Consider the following 18,143-nt stretch of genomic DNA (forward strand, 5'->3'; position numbering starts at 1 on the left):
AAATTGCATGTAACAATTATGTAAAGATAGAATATCACTTGCAGGAGATAGATTGAAAATAATATATAATAACAAGAATAAATACTCTAAAAAGAGAGAGAGCCACTATTTACTGCTATCTGAAGCATATGAAATAATTAAGTTCTAAAGATAATGATTACATAAAGAAATATTTTTAGGCATAGGCATAAGCATATGCAGAACAGAAAGAAACAAAAATTTCTTCAACAATTTGACTTGGTGTAAAAAAAGTCCATGAGAAAAAACAGAGATTATTGAAATTATCAAGAAATAATCTGATTCTTAAAGGCTCTGTAACACTGGAAAATAAATGGCAATAAGTGGTAGGGCATCTGGTCAATAAGAATTGAATACATAGGTAGAGATGCATGTTTGTGTTCAGTGTTTTGTTCAGTGTAGCTGAGACAGATGACGTTGCAAACAGTAGTAACTATATGGTATAAATTATGTGGTAACAACAGATCATGATAAATTTTGTGTTCTATGTATTTCTTATAGAAAGTAAGGATACCAGGTGTGTGTGGTGGTGGGTGCCTGTAGTTCTAGCTACTCGGGAGGCTGAGTAAGGAGGATCTCTTGAGCCCAGAAATTTGAGACCAGTCTGGACAGCATAGAGAGATCTCATCTCTAAAAAAATAAGAGAGAAAATTTTAAATATGGGTGTCTAATTCATATTCTATTTATATCCGTTCTCTAGGCCTCACTGAGTACCACTATAGACTTGTATTCTAATTAAGCTAATTCTGATTAGTTCAATGGTTTTATAACTTCCAAAATCTAAAAAGCTACTGCTTTATGCCATGGTTTCTATATTTGTCTTGCCTCGTTTGCTACAACAGATGTCTAGAATTTCTCATAAATCTTTTTTCATTTGTGCTCTTATTTTTGAAGATTGATCTACTTGGAAAACAGGCGGCATAAATGATAATATTTCAAAAACCTGAATTGTGTGTTAATGCTTTTAATTTTTATGCCCAACAGACGGAATGTGCAAACTTCATCAGAGTACTTCAGCCCTATAACAAAACTCACATATATGTGTGTGGAACTGGAGCATTTCATCCAATATGTGGGTATATTGATCTTGGAGTCTACAAGGAGGTAATATAATGAAAAAGCATGAAAAGCATAATTTCTTGTAATACGTTGTTACTTAATTCCTATGACATAAAACAGACAGATTTGAATATAAAGACTGAAACATAGATGGCCAGGCATGGAGGTGCATGCGTGTAATGCCAATACTCAGGAGGATGAAATCAGAGGGTCCCTTGAGCCAAGGAATTCAAATCCTTCCTAAGCGGCATAGTAAAATCCTGTTTTAAAACAAAACAAAACAAAAAACGAATAGTTTATGAACGATGTAGTAACTCATGTTCCTAGCCATTCTATGGACTGTCATTTTCACTATATATTTGATCTACCTAATAAAAATGTTTTTTCTATTAAAAGTGGTTTTTAGCAGGACGATCAAAATTAGTAGTGTAAAATGTTAAAAGTGTTTGTCTTCTATGGGCTCCATGTATGTCTTTATTTTCTCTTGACTTTCCTTTTTAACTAGATATATATAGTATGTTGCTGTTGGTAAAAATTCATTTTCCATAAGATCTTGCAGTGGAATTGCATTATATAAATAATTTCATTTTCCCATCAAATAAAGTTGACCTGTTATGTATAATAGTGGACACTAAGTAACAAATATTTTAATAATTTTCTTAAAATTGTATAGTCATTGGCACAATGAATTTATTGTTTCAGCTGGACCAAATTGGCATAATGGAAATAAAGGATGTATTAATTAGGAGTAATGTATTCCAGATCTCAGTGAGTGCTTTAATAAGTGAAAAACATGCATATTTTTGCAAAATTATTTACCAATACTTTAGTTTACTGTCCTTGTGTTATGGACTTCATGCCATCCACTTTACATGGATTATTGCTTTGGAATTTCACAACACTCTTAATAAAGCCAGTGTCGTTATAATTACCAATTTACAGGTTAGTAAAAATTAAGTTTCAATGGAATAAATAACATGCTAAATCACCCAACTAATAAATGGTCTTGCAACAAATTGAATCAAGGCAGTCTATCTCTAGAGCAAACATGAGCAACTGAGCTTTAGGATAAGTGCTCCCAGTTGTTTCTTGGTGATGTGCAATGTCATCCTCACGTTTATGTAAGTACAGTCAGGTGCATCATAACAAGATTTCCATCAACAACAGGCTGCATATAATATGGTAGCCCCATGAGATTACATTACCCTATTTCTACTGTATCTTTTCTATGTTTGCATATATTTAGATACACAAATGCTTACCATTGTCTTATAGTTGCCTGTAGTATTCAACAGTAAGAAGCTGTACATGTTTGTAACCTAGCAGCCGTAGGCTATGCTGTATAGCCTAGGTGTGCAGTAGGTTATACCATCTAGGTTTGTGTAAGTGCACTCTGTGATGTTCACACAATGATGACATTGCATAACAATGTACTTCTCAGAACATACCCTGTCTTTAAGTGATGCATGACTGTACTTTTTGTGAGTAACCACACATATTTGCAGGATAATTCACTGTGTTTTTGAAAGTAAAGTCTGGGCTTATGGAAAAGGTTTCTTTACATTGACTTAGCTGATTCACACAGAGATCAAACCCTCAACGGTGGATGGATGGATTTTCCTTTCTAACAAACTTGTCTAACCAGCCCAGACTCAACTGTTTGAAAATAAAGCAACCCTGACAGTTAAATTTCTGAACCACTAGGAGACTTGGTAACTTGAATCCATCATTCTTTGTTGGTGGTGTAATGTTCTCTTGTCTAGCTCTGATGAAGGGTAATATATAACATTAGCTCATAGCATAGGGTGTAATTATATGATATAGCCCCACAGTTTGAGTGTGTTTTGAGGCCTAAGGATAAACGCCACACTCCCAACCTGCTGAGGGGGGCAAATAGTGTTTTATAGCTCCTTAAAAGTCACAATTGCTGGCCGGACGCCGTGGCTCACACTTTGGGAGTCCAAGGTGGGCAGATCACCAGAGGTCAGGAGTTTGAGACCAGCCTGGCCAACATGGTGAAACCCCGTCTCTTCTAATAATGCAAATGTAGCCGAGCGTGGTGGCACACGCCTGTAATCCCAGCTACTCTGTAGGCTGAGGCAAGAAAATTGTTTGAACTCGGGAGGCAGAGGTTGCAGTGAGCCAAGATTGCACCACCGCACTCCAGCCTGGGCGACAGAGCAGGACTGTCTCCAAACAAGAAAAAAAAAGTCACAAGTGCTGAAAGGGAATTTAGATTTAGATGGAGCTAATTAGTAGCTTCGGACTGTCAAGAAGCCCTGGGGCAGTCAAATTTACAAGTTCCATGAATAAGAGAATTATGGGTAAACAGGGCCATTGAACCTTGAGTTTTCAGCTGGTCTGGCGTACAGGTAATTGTATGGCAGCCCTGCTTGAAAATTGTTAACTTTTTTAATGAATCATTAGTCCCAAGAAATCACTGTACTTCTAGAGGGAGTTTAGAAGGACCTTCCATTTTCAAATAAATAAGGCTCCTCCTAAGGTGGCTGGGAAGAGGGAACAGCAATACACAAAAGGAGCGGAAGAAGGTATACTTCAGGGACTGCTATGCAGTGTGGCTGGGGCAATGGGAAGAAATAGGGAAAGCTAAGATGAATCCCAGATTCCTGACTTTGCCAGTGAGTTGAAGAGTGGTGTTATTTATTGAGGTGAGAGTAGTAGCAAGTTTGAGGGAAATATGGTGAGTTAGTTTTGCACATTCTGTATTTGTGGCATATTCAGTAGGTCACGCCAAGTGGGCAACTGGAGCTGGAATTTAGGAAGGAAGTCAGTGCTGCTGTCAACAACTTCTAATAGTAAGTTGAGGACAGATGGCCAGAGTTTGAAATATGGTTCCAGTCATTTACTAACTCCATGGCTGTATGCATACTTTATAAACTTTCTACGCTTCTGCTTATTCAGTACAATAATGATAATAGTAACTATTTCACAGAGTTATTTTGAGGATAAAGTGAGAAAATAATTGTATACTGTTTGGCATAGCACTTGCTTCATTCTAGTCACTTAACATTCATCCATTTCTAGATAACAGAAATACAGAAATGTAAAGAGTCATGGATGTACACAATATGCATATTTTACATATTTCTATAAAATAATATTTGTATCCCACAGTACTGGGAAAACTTGAAAGCTGTTTAATGCTTGGCTTGGTATCATTTCCTCTGGGACCTCCCCTGTGCTGCTGCAGATCTTATCTTTAAATAGGCATGATATTGACAATAATGTTGCTTAGTTGTGATAAATAAATGTTTTCTTACTAGCATTCCTACCTACTTGTATCATCTTTACTTCTCTGCCCATATTTACATCTGTGTAGCTCAGACAGGTGCTTTTTGCATAATTCATCAAGAATAAGGAACTTCATAGAAGCAATCTTAAAAAGTTGAAGTCTCAAAATATAGAGCACCATTAATTCAGTCAGTTTATTTCAGGAAGCACATGGAATCATCCATTATTTTTTATATTATTTTCTTGTATGTGTCCTTGACTGGCTCAAGGAAACTTGCTTTCTTGCTATCTCCTATTTCCAGTAGATTATAAAGGTACCATTATTATTTGTATTAAAGTGTGTTTACTTAAAATTGTGAACCATTAATTTTTAACCAGGCTATTTAAATTGCTATTAGTATTTAGTATTTTTTTAAATGAGGCAATAGTTACTATTGGTCTTGTTCAAAAGAAAAACAAAGATCTGAAGTGCAACATAACACATAATTTTCTCTGTCTCTTTTGCTTTATTGCTTGTGTTCTACATAAGTTGCACTGAATGGTCCTTTTTTATTACATGTGTGTTCTGATATAACTTCATAGATACATCACCTAAACAGAATGTCTGAAGTGCAGGTTTTCTGTAACTAGTGCATGCACAGAGTGAGTTATCATCCTTTCTGCTGGATGGTAGTGTTGTCATTGTTATGAAACACTCAATCTCATAGGGCCATATTCATTATACATTCATATTTTTTCTTGGAAAGTTCAACTTAAGATGCTATTTATTTTCCCCAATACTAAAAGTCTGCCAATGTCATTCTGTCTGTGGCCACTATTATAAAAATAGATGTTTCAGCCAAAATAACTATGTGGTTTAATGTGTACAGTGTTTTCGTAATAGTGAAATACTACAACAGGATTTTTTTGTTACCCAGATGTATCAACAGCTTGAAAATGAACTGCCCGCCTTAGAACACTTTTATGTTACTATAATTTTAAAAACTATTACAAGGTTTAAGTCATTTGACATAGTTGAAGATGCTTAGTTATATAAATTGTAATCATTATCCTGAAAGTATGATTATTATAGCAAATCTATTTCTTAAAAGATGAAGTTGGTTTTATTAGGCTCAATAAGTTAGTCATGAAAGCTCAAGAAATATGTGTTCTTAGTGGTGATTTCGATAATTGATAATGGTGGAGACTAAATGTATTGATGAGTACATTACTACTTCCATTTGAAAAATTCACTCAGTATTATATTGCCACTTTCAGCAAAGGGAGACCAAAACATGGTTATTAAGTCTTGCCAGATATATTTGCTAAAAAGTTAAGGAGTTCAGCATCATGCACATGCTATATGCTCAATTCGTTTTATCAAATTCAAGGGTTGGAATTTAGTTTGTATCTCTCACATTCTTACTGTTTGTGATATTTTTAAAAAGCTCACTGGTGTTAATATTTCTCATAACAGGATATTATATTCAAACTAGACACACATAATTTGGAGTCTGGCAGACTGAAATGTCCTTTCGATCCTCAGCAGCCTTTTGCTTCAGTAATGACAGGTAAGATCAATGACAGGCAGTTCTTATCCTTAAATGGTTTTCTAAGAGTTATTTGTTGACTGAACCACATTTTCCTATTGAGTTAAAGGTAATGTTTTACTAATCTTCCACAAGCGATTTGTTTCCATTATTTTAGTGCCAAATTTGTCTGTACTGAGCATCCTTCTCACTAATGGAAGGCCACAGCAATCCATGGTGTCTGCACAGTTACTTTTTAAATGAACTTCTGATTGAATATAATGTCAAAGGACACATAATTACTTGTTTTATAATTTTATATTTAGATGTCTGGGGATTTTCTTATGTTGTAATATCTCCCTATCTGACTTATTATGGAAATTAAATTTAGTAGTTTCATATGTGGGTAAATTAAACCAAATTAATCAAGCTATAGAATACAGATAATAGAATGTTATAACATCTTCCTTTGCAATTTCACTATAACCTGATTATATCAGTGGAAACATGAAATTTCTGCTAGTATAGCTAGTCTTCTCTCGCTTTGTATACATCTTAAATTCTCTTATGAGACAACTATCTTGTTCAAAGAAGCAATACTGTGTGGTCTGAAGTCTGTTCCAAGGAATGTCAGCAAGACTTCTGAATTTCAACCATTATAAGGACTCCTTTTGTATTGGTTTGGTTCATGACTTTAGCCTCTTTCTATTTAACTTGTCTGTCAAATGTTTGAATAGACGATAAGAGTGAAGCACCACAACATTTTAATTTTCACTTAGTGAGAACTAGTGATTTTGCTTTGAAGTGACAGCATGTGTGTATTTGTGTTTTTTGAAAATTATGTGACTAATGGTCAGTCATTATTCTCAGAAAATGAGATAGATGGTTTGTGATTCTGCTCTGTGAAGTGGAGTTGGCATACCCTTAATAAAAAAAAACAAAACAAAACAATAGATCGGCGGCAGTTGTTACTCCCTTATGAATCTCCAAGTAATTTTAGGTACAAGGAAGAAGTTTGAAAGCCTGGATATTCAGATCTAATTTTATGTTGAAATATATTTTTTCCTAACAAAACATTCAAATACTTGCAATTTTACAGGTTTCAAAGTGACAGTTCACTTCTTTTACCAAACTTTTTAATAATGTCTTTGCTGTTATTATTTTATTCTTTTTTAAAAATATGCCCACAATGAAATACTGCCATTTACCTGATACATTGTAGGGAAATACTGTAAGAGGATGGAAGCAGTACCTTATCTATGTCTATTTTACATAGCTGGAGTTCTCTCTCTCTCTGTGTGTGTGTGTGTGTGTGTGTTTGTGTGTGTGTGTGTGTGTGTGTGTTTCCTTTAGAAGTTAGCTATTCTCATTCTTAAGGTTGAATTATCCCTGATCGTTCATTGAAAGCTTATTTAGATGGATATAAACAGGGGCTACAGAAAAGTATCTTAATCCCTTCTTATACAAGGCAGAATTTTAAAGATATGTTTCCCAGCAAAAATAAATTTCAGTGATAAAACAATGTATTTGTTCTCATATTTAGGCATTTATAAAGTCTAAATGCTCTGTAGGGATTTGCCATTTTTTTACATTGTTCTATTAAATGTAAAGCAAAGTGGTTGACTAAGAAGTTTCTTGAAATAGTAGAGGTTTAGCTCTCAAAGAGACAACATATTCTCCTGCAGGAACAGCCTTCTTCCTGCCACTCCGCCCCGCCCCTACCCAACACCCTGACTAACATTAGGAAACATGGATCCCTGCTGCCTTCTTCTCCTTCCCTTATGTTTTTCTCACTCCCCTTCCTTCCATCCTCTTCCTCTCTCTAATCTGCCTTTTCTCTTTGTCCTCGCCTTCTCCTGCCTCCACTTCCCCCCTCTTCCTCTTACTTCCCTTCTTCCTCCTTCTCACCATCCCTTCTCTCCTCCTCCTTTTCCTTCTCCTGTCTTCTTCGTTCTTCTCTCCTTTCTCTCTCTTTTTCTCCTTGACATTCCCCTTCTCTCTTTTCCTCCTTTCTGTCTCTGGTGAAACAGAACATGCACTTTACACAAATAACAGAACAAAGAAGTCTGGTATGCAGTAATGGCAACATCTTTCCCCTTTCAAGAATTCCTGTTTATCAGAACTATTAGAGACATGATTAGCTACAAGGAATGCAACATGTTATAATTACAAAGAATGACTTCAGTGCTGAAAGCTCCCTTTCAGCAGAGGTTAGGCAAAGAAAATTTGTGGTCATTGAGGTTGTGTCAGTTAAGTAAATACTAATTACACAATCCATTCCTCATTATGGCATTTAGCTTTTCATATTTTTTTGTGTCTTATTCTAAAGAGGAACTCTTAATTATGACATTTATTTGAATTATTTGTGGGGAGAAGAGAAAGAGGAATCGCTTATTATTATTTATTCAAAAGGGAAGCTAATGCATGTGCAATTATTAATTCAGAAGAATTTGGCCTGTTTATATTCAAGTATTCAGCATCAGCTTACCAAAGTAAATTGAGTTATCCTTTCTTCAACTGAGATAAATTTTCAAAATCTGTGAAATTTATGAAGCAATACATTCTGATATTAAGCAACAAACATCTTTGGTGTCATGCTGTGTAATTTGTACATGTTAAATAGCATCTATGGCTGTACTCTTAATAGCTCTGTGTACTTTTTTCTCCCTCTCAGATGAGTACCTCTACTCTGGAACAGCTTCTGATTTCCTTGGCAAAGATACTGCATTCACCCGATCCCTTGGGCCTACTCATGACCACCACTACATCAGAACTGACATTTCAGAGCACTACTGGCTCAACGGTTTGTGATTTTTTTTTGTTTGCTTTTGATTATCTTGCCTTTGGTTTAAGATAGATAAGAAGTGTATTATTATTCATTCAAATGTGTTTTGGAATAATTGATTTAGCTCAACATTATAAAATACATTTGAAATAATTCCCCACTAAGAAAATCTCCAAAATCTTTTGTTTATATAGTAATACATAATATTTATTGAGTGTCTGCTATTCCTCAACACTCTTGTGTGCTCTAATTAATATTTTAAATATTCACAATGACATCTGGGATATATCATTATTTTATTCTTTAATACGCATAAACTATTATGCTATCAAAATACTGAAGTACAGAGAAGTAATTTGGTCAAGGTCTTATAACTTGTCAGATGCAGAGTGAGAATTCAAGCAGGCAATCTTACTCTTGCAGTCTGTGTAAAGACCAAGGCATGTACTGTCTGTCAGCCCAATGAACTTGGGTTAGATTGTAATGGTAACTTCTGTTGCTTAAAAATAATATACATTTGGGTTAAGACACTTCTCTTCAAAATTTTAAGCATATTAATATTGACATAATTTTGTCTGATTACTATTTTAAGAATCATACAATATTTTGAGTTTAAAATTTTTTAAAAAACATAAGAATATTATAAATGAATTTATTTAATTAATCCAAGGAACACTGCAAGACACCTAACTCCACCCCACTCCCCACCACCGCCTTACAACAGATCAAATTTTATCATGATTCTCTAACATATGACTTTATTCCATTGCATGGCAGAATGACATAACACTGTAATTTAAGCAGGCAGGCATTTTTCATTCCCATAATAAATATTGGGCCTTAGTGAAGGAGGCCAGGGTAGAGATTTCCTAGGGGCTATCTCTCTATCTCTCAGTGCCTTTTAAGCAGTGACAACATAAACAAAAGGAAAAACACTTTGAAAACATTTCTTTAGTCAAAAACTCCAAATCTATTTGTTTATACAACAATGTGATTCTCATCAGCCAAAAAAGTACCCTTAATAGGTAGTCTTAAAAGGGAAAACAAATATAGAATTTCCATGACTATGTGATTACCCATTAATTTCTTAACACACATGCAAAGCAAAGCTATCTTTTTGTGCATTGTCAGATTTTTGTGGAATTATTTGGTTTGAGAGTAACTTCTTAAATGTCACCTATAGAATAGCTTAGATACCTATTTGAGTAAAGAGATATTTTATGGCTTAAAATGAAGTATAAGATTGTATCTCTGTCTTGGGATGGCAAATATCATGTTTCTCCTCTTCTAAAAGACAGTAGTATTTTTCCATTACTGTAACATATTCATTAATAAGTCAGCGGCATTGTCAATACAATAAGTGTAGGAAACATGTATTCAACTATTATTCGCCTAGATATGCTATTTTTAGTACTGTATGAAGAAGATTAGAGATTAGGAAGCCTTTGAATTGGTTAACAATTTCCTTAATTAACAACTTCTGAGACCCTATTGCCTACTGAGTGCTACTCTACCCTTGTGGCCTGCATAGATAGATAGGGGAGGGTCACTGACCTCACGGATGATGAATGCCTTGCTCAGCCTGAAGCATAAAGCAGGAGTGGGAGACAAGGCTACAAAGCTGTAAATATTATCTTGAAACCATGATGGCTTACTTTTTAATCAAGGAGTCAGAACTTTGTTTTTCTAAAGGTAACTTACAAAAACAATAGCATATTTTTTTTATTATTATACTTTAAGTTTTAGGGTACATGTGCACAATGTGCAGGTTTGTTACATATGTATACATGTGCCATGTTGGTGTGCTGCACCCATTAACTTGTCATTTAGCATTAGGTATAACTCCTAATGCTATCCCTCCCCCCTCCCCCCACCCCACAACAGGCCCCGATGTGTGATGTTCCCCTTCCTGTGTCCATGTGTTCTCACTGTTCAATTCCCACCTATGAGTGAGAACATGCGGTGTTTGGATTTTTGTCCTTGCGATAGTTTGCTGAGAATGATGGTTTCCAGTTTTTTAATAGCATGAATGGAAGACTAAAGAAGGACGAGGACAGAGAGACAAAAGGCCATTGCATGAAAATAGGGAAATGAGAAAGGGACAGCAACAAAGGTAGTGGAAGTGGGGATGGGCATGAGGATATACTGCAAAGAATATTTGAGAGAGAATATACTGGTTTGTAAATAGAAGAATCCAAGGACATGAGACACAGCTCAAGAGATTTGTATGCTGGGAAAACTTTGCAAGTGAAGAAGCCAGTAGAATAGAAGAAACTGAAGGTAGGAGAAAAGACAAATGGTAGAGAAAGTCTCAACTGACCGAATTCAAGCAAATAATTATGATGCAGAAAAACTGACTTTTATGGTTCTAGGAGATTCAAGGCAGACTGCTTAGCAGATAAAAGCCAGGGTGATCATATGACCTACTTTGCGCAGGACATTTTCAGTTTGCTCCTGTTCTTTTACTCTTAAAAGTGTCCCAGTTTAGACTAAAATTGTTTCTGTGGAACTTATTTATTTGTGCTTAATTCCTGAATGGTGACTTTTGTCAAACTTTAATGTCCATTCAAATTCTTTGCCTGTAAATATGGAATCTATTAACGATAGAATCTATTCACAGGCTGTTATAAGGATAAAATTAAATCATATCGGGAAATCTGTTAGAAGACAATTTTAAGAGCTGAATTAGCGTCAATATCATCATGATCATTATTATTCCTGAAGGTAGCAGTGGGAGGTAGAAGTGGGGCTAAAACCTGAATGCTGTGTGATTCTCTACTATCTCTTTTGCATTTTGTATTATTGACCGCCTTTCCATTCTCTCCCTCTATGCTTCATAATTCTGTGAGCTCATCCATCCGAATAGTTTCAACTGTTTCCTGTGTTCCAGTATTTCCTAAAATTGTATTTCCAACCTTTTCCTGTAACTAAGTGGCCTCAAAAATAATTTATTTGGATGACTTCCATTTTTATTCTAGATTAAAAGAAAAAAGAGTATTGTTTTACATAAAAATCAAGATATGTAAGCCTTAGTTTTGATTGTGCTGTTAAATCACTTTAAGGTTTTTATAAGTGGTTTAATGACCCTTTGTTTTAATTGGATTTAAAGTCTAAAATATTGTGAATGTTATAGATCTTGTTTCTTCTTTCAAATATGTCCTTCAATATCCATTTTCTGATTTTTATCTATTTTAACTTTCTTAACTTCATCCACCCAGTTACCTTGGCGTTATCTTTGATTCTTTCCTCTTCTTCCTCTCCATTATCTAATCTATTTCTAAGAGCTTTTACTTCCTTGAAAATATCTGTTGACCTTGTTCTTTCTATGGTTACCATTTTCCTATAGGTCTTCGTTACCTCATCTCTGGTTTATTGCCACCATTTTATTGTTTACTAACTGATCTCCCCATCTCTCATCTCTTCCCATTCAAATTTATTTCATATAATATCCATGCTAGTCCTATCTTTGGCACTTTTAAAGTGCTATTTTATTGACTGTTATAAACCTGAGAGAATTACTATTTGCATTTTACATTTGGTGATATATTCAATGTCAGATAATAGTTCATAGTTAAACAGCTAGCAGAGGTGAGATTGAAGCTCGAATATGTGTATCTGGTCCCTGATATTGTATAATTTCCATTGTATGATACAGTTCATCAGCTCAAAATCTGCTCTTTTGATGGCATATCGCCTGCTCTTTGCAACCTCACTACAAACTGGGCCATATGTACATGCCATGTAGGGCAACAGCAAACCAAGGATGTGGGTCTGGTAGCAGGAAGTAGGGACAGATAGAGAAAATGGAGTTCCACAAGCAATGAGGGAGACCTAGGCAGTCTGGCTGGAGCCAGGGAAAGCAAGAAAAGTACAAGCAGCCAGTCAGATGTTTGCTGAGGGAAAGGCAGGCCAGAGCTAGAAGAGCACAATGCTTCAGGAGATTCAGTCATTCAGGAGTTCCCCAGTCCACAGAAACTAGGGCAGAGTAAGGGGAGAAATCATAGAAATGATGATATTCTTATAATGAAGAGGGATCTGATGGACTAAGACAAAATATTGGCTTCCTCAGAGGACGTTTCTGTCCTTTATGAGAAATGGCCATTTTCCAGATACAGTCAGCCTATGGTCCAAAGTCAATGGGGTCATCTGTCTGGAGTCAAGAGTGGGAGGGGAGAGAATACAGTGAACTGCGACAAGTGAGAATTTAACTGTTAAGATGCAGATTCTAAAGGGTTATCATTTTTAATATGATGCTACATGAATCTTTTATAAATCCATATTTATCACTGAAGCACTTAGGGGGTTTAAAATTCTTGATACATATGTGCATGCCATATTGTGTTCTGTGCCCCACTTGGTATTAACCAGAGTGAGATCAGCTAACCACTTAACAGTGCAAGGATCCTTCTCAGAATTTTTCTAGGACTGTTTAATCCAGTTTAAAGACTTAAAAAGTAGGAATCCTGATTCCTTCCTTGAGATACTAATCCATCTAGCAAATACTTTATGAGGAGGATACAAAATGGCAAAGATGAAATTTTTTCATCTTTGAGGCAGTTTTCATTTGAAGTTGTAAAAAGTGTTTTTTACAGTACTTTTATGGGCATTTCTAAATGAAATCTTTGATGGTTCCACACTTTGATTTATCAACTCAATCTTAAAACATATAGGAAATAGGAATATAGATGCAAACTAGGGTGTTTACTCAAATGCAGTTGAGCTTTTGTTACAATTCTAGGATAAAACTAAGAAGTGTGACCACTTGGAAGATGAAAGCGAACAATAACGCCTCAGATGCATGCAGATGTTTTTGTTTTCTTTCTTGGAATAGATGAGAACTTTTGTTTTAAATTTTCTTTTTTAACATATGGAGACAGTTTTCATTTGAAGTTTCTCTTGGGGTGATCTGTTGTCTGTAAACTCTCCTTCCACATGAAAGGAGAACATTAAAAAATGATAATAGGAAAATGAGACTATAAGAAGTAATAAAAGGAAGTTAGGAACTTACTGTCTATTAAATAATGCTAGTGTGCTCATCTGGGTGAAAAGAGGTTCATAGGGAGAAAGGGAAGTAGTGTGTGCTGCAGGCCACATGAGTTTATGTCATTTTCTTTTGGCAGTGCCTCTTGGTGTCATGCTAGTAGTTCATCTGAAAATGCATGATTTCAAACTGCATTCCTACTGGGGCATGTACTCAAATGCCAAATGGAGAAAATGTGCTATAATAAAGCCCAGGTGCCTAATGGTATAATTTTAAGTTGTTTAATTCATCAAGTATGCACTGATTGAATGATACCTATTTTTACCCAAATTTGGCAGCAAATCAGGAAAGAGTTTCTGTCATAAAATACCAACATCAGAGTTCTAAGACCGGACCTCAACAGAATCCGCAAGAAAGAAATTCTGTTCTTGCAACTTGTATTTATTTTTAACTCTCAAGTATGCTTACTATTTAAATCACAGAATAAAGCACTACTTGACACTAACTCTTTTTCTCATAATTAAATTTCTTTATACAACAAACATTTAGCTTTAACACCTTCAGTATTCCCCTGCAAAACATTTTTTACAGTACTTGCAAGAGAGCCAATATTTAAGAGAGAGTTCAATAAAATCAATAATGACCGAATAAACAGAATAAGACTGTCTATGGCATATATCAGTTGAAAGGTAAAATAAATACCACTTGGAAAAATATCCATGCTCTTTCCTCCTCCCACCTCATTGATGTCTTACTGAAATTTCTGAAATGTAGACTAGTATCATAGCCTACCTATTGGCCATTTCAAATAGCCATAACTGTCAACACTTGGATGATGTTTTTCATATCTGAAGTGGGTTTTCCTATGCATTTCTGCAATATGACAATTGCCATATTTATTTATACTCCTTTTACACTTCTTTTATCATTCTGCTCTATTTTATTGTTCTGCTCTTTTTCTTTTAATTGAACTCTGTAAACAAGTGAACAGCAATCAGCTCATGGAACCCCTACTCCCATTTGAGTGATTGAGGAAAGCTTTATAAGCAACACTTTCCTTCATATTGGTATTCCTTTTAACTGTTATGCTTTCCTGTTTCAAATCACCGAGTTCTCATTTTCTCTCTAGAGAGAAGATTCTATACACTTTGTACCACTACGTTATTTTTTAAATTATAAATTCAATTCAATCATTTGGTAGGTTTGACAGGACACTAAAATTTCAAGGGACATCATGCTGCATGTGTAATTTCTACATTAATTATATGCAAGTGCTACAATAAATTCTACTCATGTTACTACCGATGTAATCCCACATATTTGTGAAGATAAGGAAATCCAATCATTTCCTATAATTTCTGCATAGTTTCAGCTTTATATATTTTTCCCATTCATATTACTTTAGAATTTATTATTAATTCCCCATGCCCCCTATCCATACATACATACAACTATATTATTGACCTTGAGTTAATGAGTCTAAATGTATCTTTTCCCATCCCATATATAGATAGGGTTTTATTTATTTTTGTATTTGTATATGTTTAAAATACACATGGCAGTTCAGCTAGAGAATTCCATCCAGTTTGGCAGCACTGGATTTAAGCATCTGTAAATTCAAAAAGTTCTAAAGATTATTATTCATCCCTGGTCTGTGTTTGTGGGAGCCCACGGTTGGTTGTTTTTCTGTGTTCATTGCTGTGATATAATTTCAAGTCAGTGCAAAAATCACGGCTACGCATTCTCTTTAGCCATGTCTTGACCATTTGTCAATATTTCCTTAATCCAGATTATACTTGGTTTGATATAGAGTGTCAGTTCTTATTCATTCTTGTATTATTTAATTCAAATAGTTTTCTTTTTTTGCACTAAGTTCCTTGAATATAATAGTAATGAAATATATTATTTCTCTGTTTTCTTGAATTTCAGAAACCCGAATCTCACATTTATAGAAAAATTTGATCCCACAAAGAGTTGCTTTTTTTTTTTTTTTTTTGAGATGGAGTCTCACTGTGTCGCCCAGGCTGGAGTGTAGTGGTGCAATCTTGGCTCACTGCAAGCTCCGCCTCCCGGGTTCAGGCCATTCTCCTGCCTCAGCCTCCCGAGTAGCTGGGACTACAGGCGACCACCACCATGCCCAGCTAATTTTTTTGTATTTTTAGTAGAAACGGGCTTTCACCGTGTTAGCCAGGATGGTCTCTTATCTCCTTACCTCGTGATCCGCCGGCCTCGGCCTCCCAAAGTGCTGGGATTACAGGCGTGAGCCACACCAAGAGTTGCTTTTTAAAAGAAAACATGTTTAAATAAAAAATCTGAAGTGTTGGTTTGCGATTAAAAAAAAACTTTTTTTTTACTTTGCTCAGTGATCAAAGCCAAGTGTTTGGGATTTACTAACAATTTGAAAGAGAGCCGGGGCAGGGGTTGGGGGAGACATTGAATGGAATTTTTAATAGGCCTTGAAATTTTGAGATTAATTAGAAAAAAATTAAATACTTTGTGTGGTTTTCTAAAATTTTATTTTTATATATTTTTGAAAAAAACATACCAAAGTGAGATTATCAAGAATATAAAAGTCCATCAAAGCTCTAAATTACCAACAAAACAAACAAAACAAAACAGGAAAATAATACAGAATAAGGAGAAGAAAGTTCATGAATATATTTCCCTCCTTTCTTTTCCTTTCAAAGCTTTGCATTAAAGCAAAGAAGAGATTGGATGGGAGACACAGGGCCAACCCAAAGAGGCTGAGACTATATTGACTGAATACCCATCACTTGGAATCCAACGTTAACTTTTTATTTAATTATCTATTTATTTATTTGAGACAGAGTCTGTCTCTGTCACCCAGGCTGGAGTGCCCTGGTGTGATCTCGGCTCTCTGCAACCTCTGCCTTCTGGGTTCAAGGGATTCTTGTGCCTCAGCCTCCCAAGTAACTGGGATTACAGATGTGCACCACCATGCCCGGCTAACTTTTATATTTTTAGTAGACAGGGTTTCACCATATTGGCCAGGCTGTTCTCAAACTACTGACCTCAGGTGATCCACCTGCCTCAGCCTCCCAAAGTGCTGGGATTATAAGCGTGAGCCACCACACCCAGCCCCAACATTAACTTTTGTCTATTGAAGAAGGCTACTGTGAAGCTTTATTGGGATATTGGCCAATTGCTGTACATTTGCAGGAGAGTGATTTTCATAACACCTGGGGCACACAGCAATCAGAGCTCTAGGCAAAACTCTAGAAAAGGAGATATTGATCTTTTTCACCTCCCGCCAATTTATTTTTCTTTTAAAACTTTTTGGCTTCTCTTTTCTCTTGCTTCTACTTCTTAAAAAGTCAGTGCTCAGTGCTTCTTTTCAGGTGCCACATATTTTCTAATTAAAGTCTTTCCTTCATTTCTCAATAACCATACTCTCTGTCTTCTTTGCTTTAATCTAGTTATTTCTGAACTGGTATCATCCTATTATGCATCTGTTACCTGGTTACTTCACAATTATTTAAAACCAAGACTTAAAATGCCGAATACCTCTTAAACAAGAATTTAGAAACCCAAATAAATTTGTCAGTGATACAGTGAAAATAGGTTTATCATATTGCAAACACTTTTACACTGTACGTATATTATGGCCATCTTTCCAGGTCAGTCCTACAGATCTACTAAATTTTTAATAATGACATATTATATTTACAAGTACATGGATGTACTCAATTTTCTATTAACCCCTGTATATTGTCATCATAATGATAATGCTTATCAGCCCATAACTATCTTAATAATAATCACATTTATTAAACACTTATTATATAATCAGCCTTTGCCTGATGCTAAATGCTATACATATATATATATATATATATATATATATATATATATATGCTGTATATAAATTTCAGTATGACATCAATGAGGTGGGAGGAGGAAAAAGCATGGATATTTTTCCAAGTGCTATTTATTTTACCTTTCAACTAATATATACCATAAATAGCCTTATTCTGTTTATTCAGTCATTGATTTTATAGAACTCTCTCGTAAATATTGGCTTTTGTACTGTAAAAAATTGTTTTGGAGGGGAATACTGGAGATGTTAAAGCTAAATATTTGTTGTATAAAGAAATTTAATGCTATATATATGCTATATATATAAAATGTTATATATATAAATGCTATATGTATAGCATATATACACATATAAAAAGGAATTTAATGCTTATATATGCTATATGTATATAAATGCTATATATATACACATATAAATCCACTTGATAATAATATAAATTATCTTGTTAGGTAGATGACGTTGGTAGTCTTATATTACATATGAGAAAATTGAGTCATTGAAAAGATAAATAATGTGTCAAAGGTCACCATTCCAGTAAGTGGCAGAGAAAAGATATAAATTCAGAAAGTTTATCTAGAGCCTATACTGCTATATTGAACTTGAACCAAACACTATTGGTTGTTTCCATTTTTATACCCCTAGGGCAATTACACAAAATTCATCAAAGTATTAATACATCACAGTAGGTCAAAATCAGTGCTA

General features: G+C 35.0%; 1 protein-coding gene across 1 annotated transcript in view; it reads left to right on the forward strand.

Annotated features, from left to right (window-relative positions):
• SEMA3D (semaphorin 3D) overlaps positions 1-18,143 on the forward strand; it is a 132,869-nt gene that overhangs the window by 54,252 nt on the left and 60,474 nt on the right. The window contains exons 4-6 of the mRNA XM_055283376.1: positions 1,003-1,122; positions 5,786-5,879; positions 8,512-8,640. Of these exons, the coding sequence (XP_055139351.1) occupies positions 1,003-1,122; positions 5,786-5,879; positions 8,512-8,640 (343 nt within the window). The remainder of the gene's footprint in view (positions 1-1,002; positions 1,123-5,785; positions 5,880-8,511; positions 8,641-18,143) is intronic.

Source organism: Symphalangus syndactylus, chromosome 6 (assembly GCF_028878055.3).
Source record: "Symphalangus syndactylus isolate Jambi chromosome 6, NHGRI_mSymSyn1-v2.1_pri, whole genome shotgun sequence".
In the NCBI taxonomy this organism is placed as follows: domain Eukaryota; kingdom Metazoa; phylum Chordata; class Mammalia; order Primates; family Hylobatidae; genus Symphalangus; species Symphalangus syndactylus.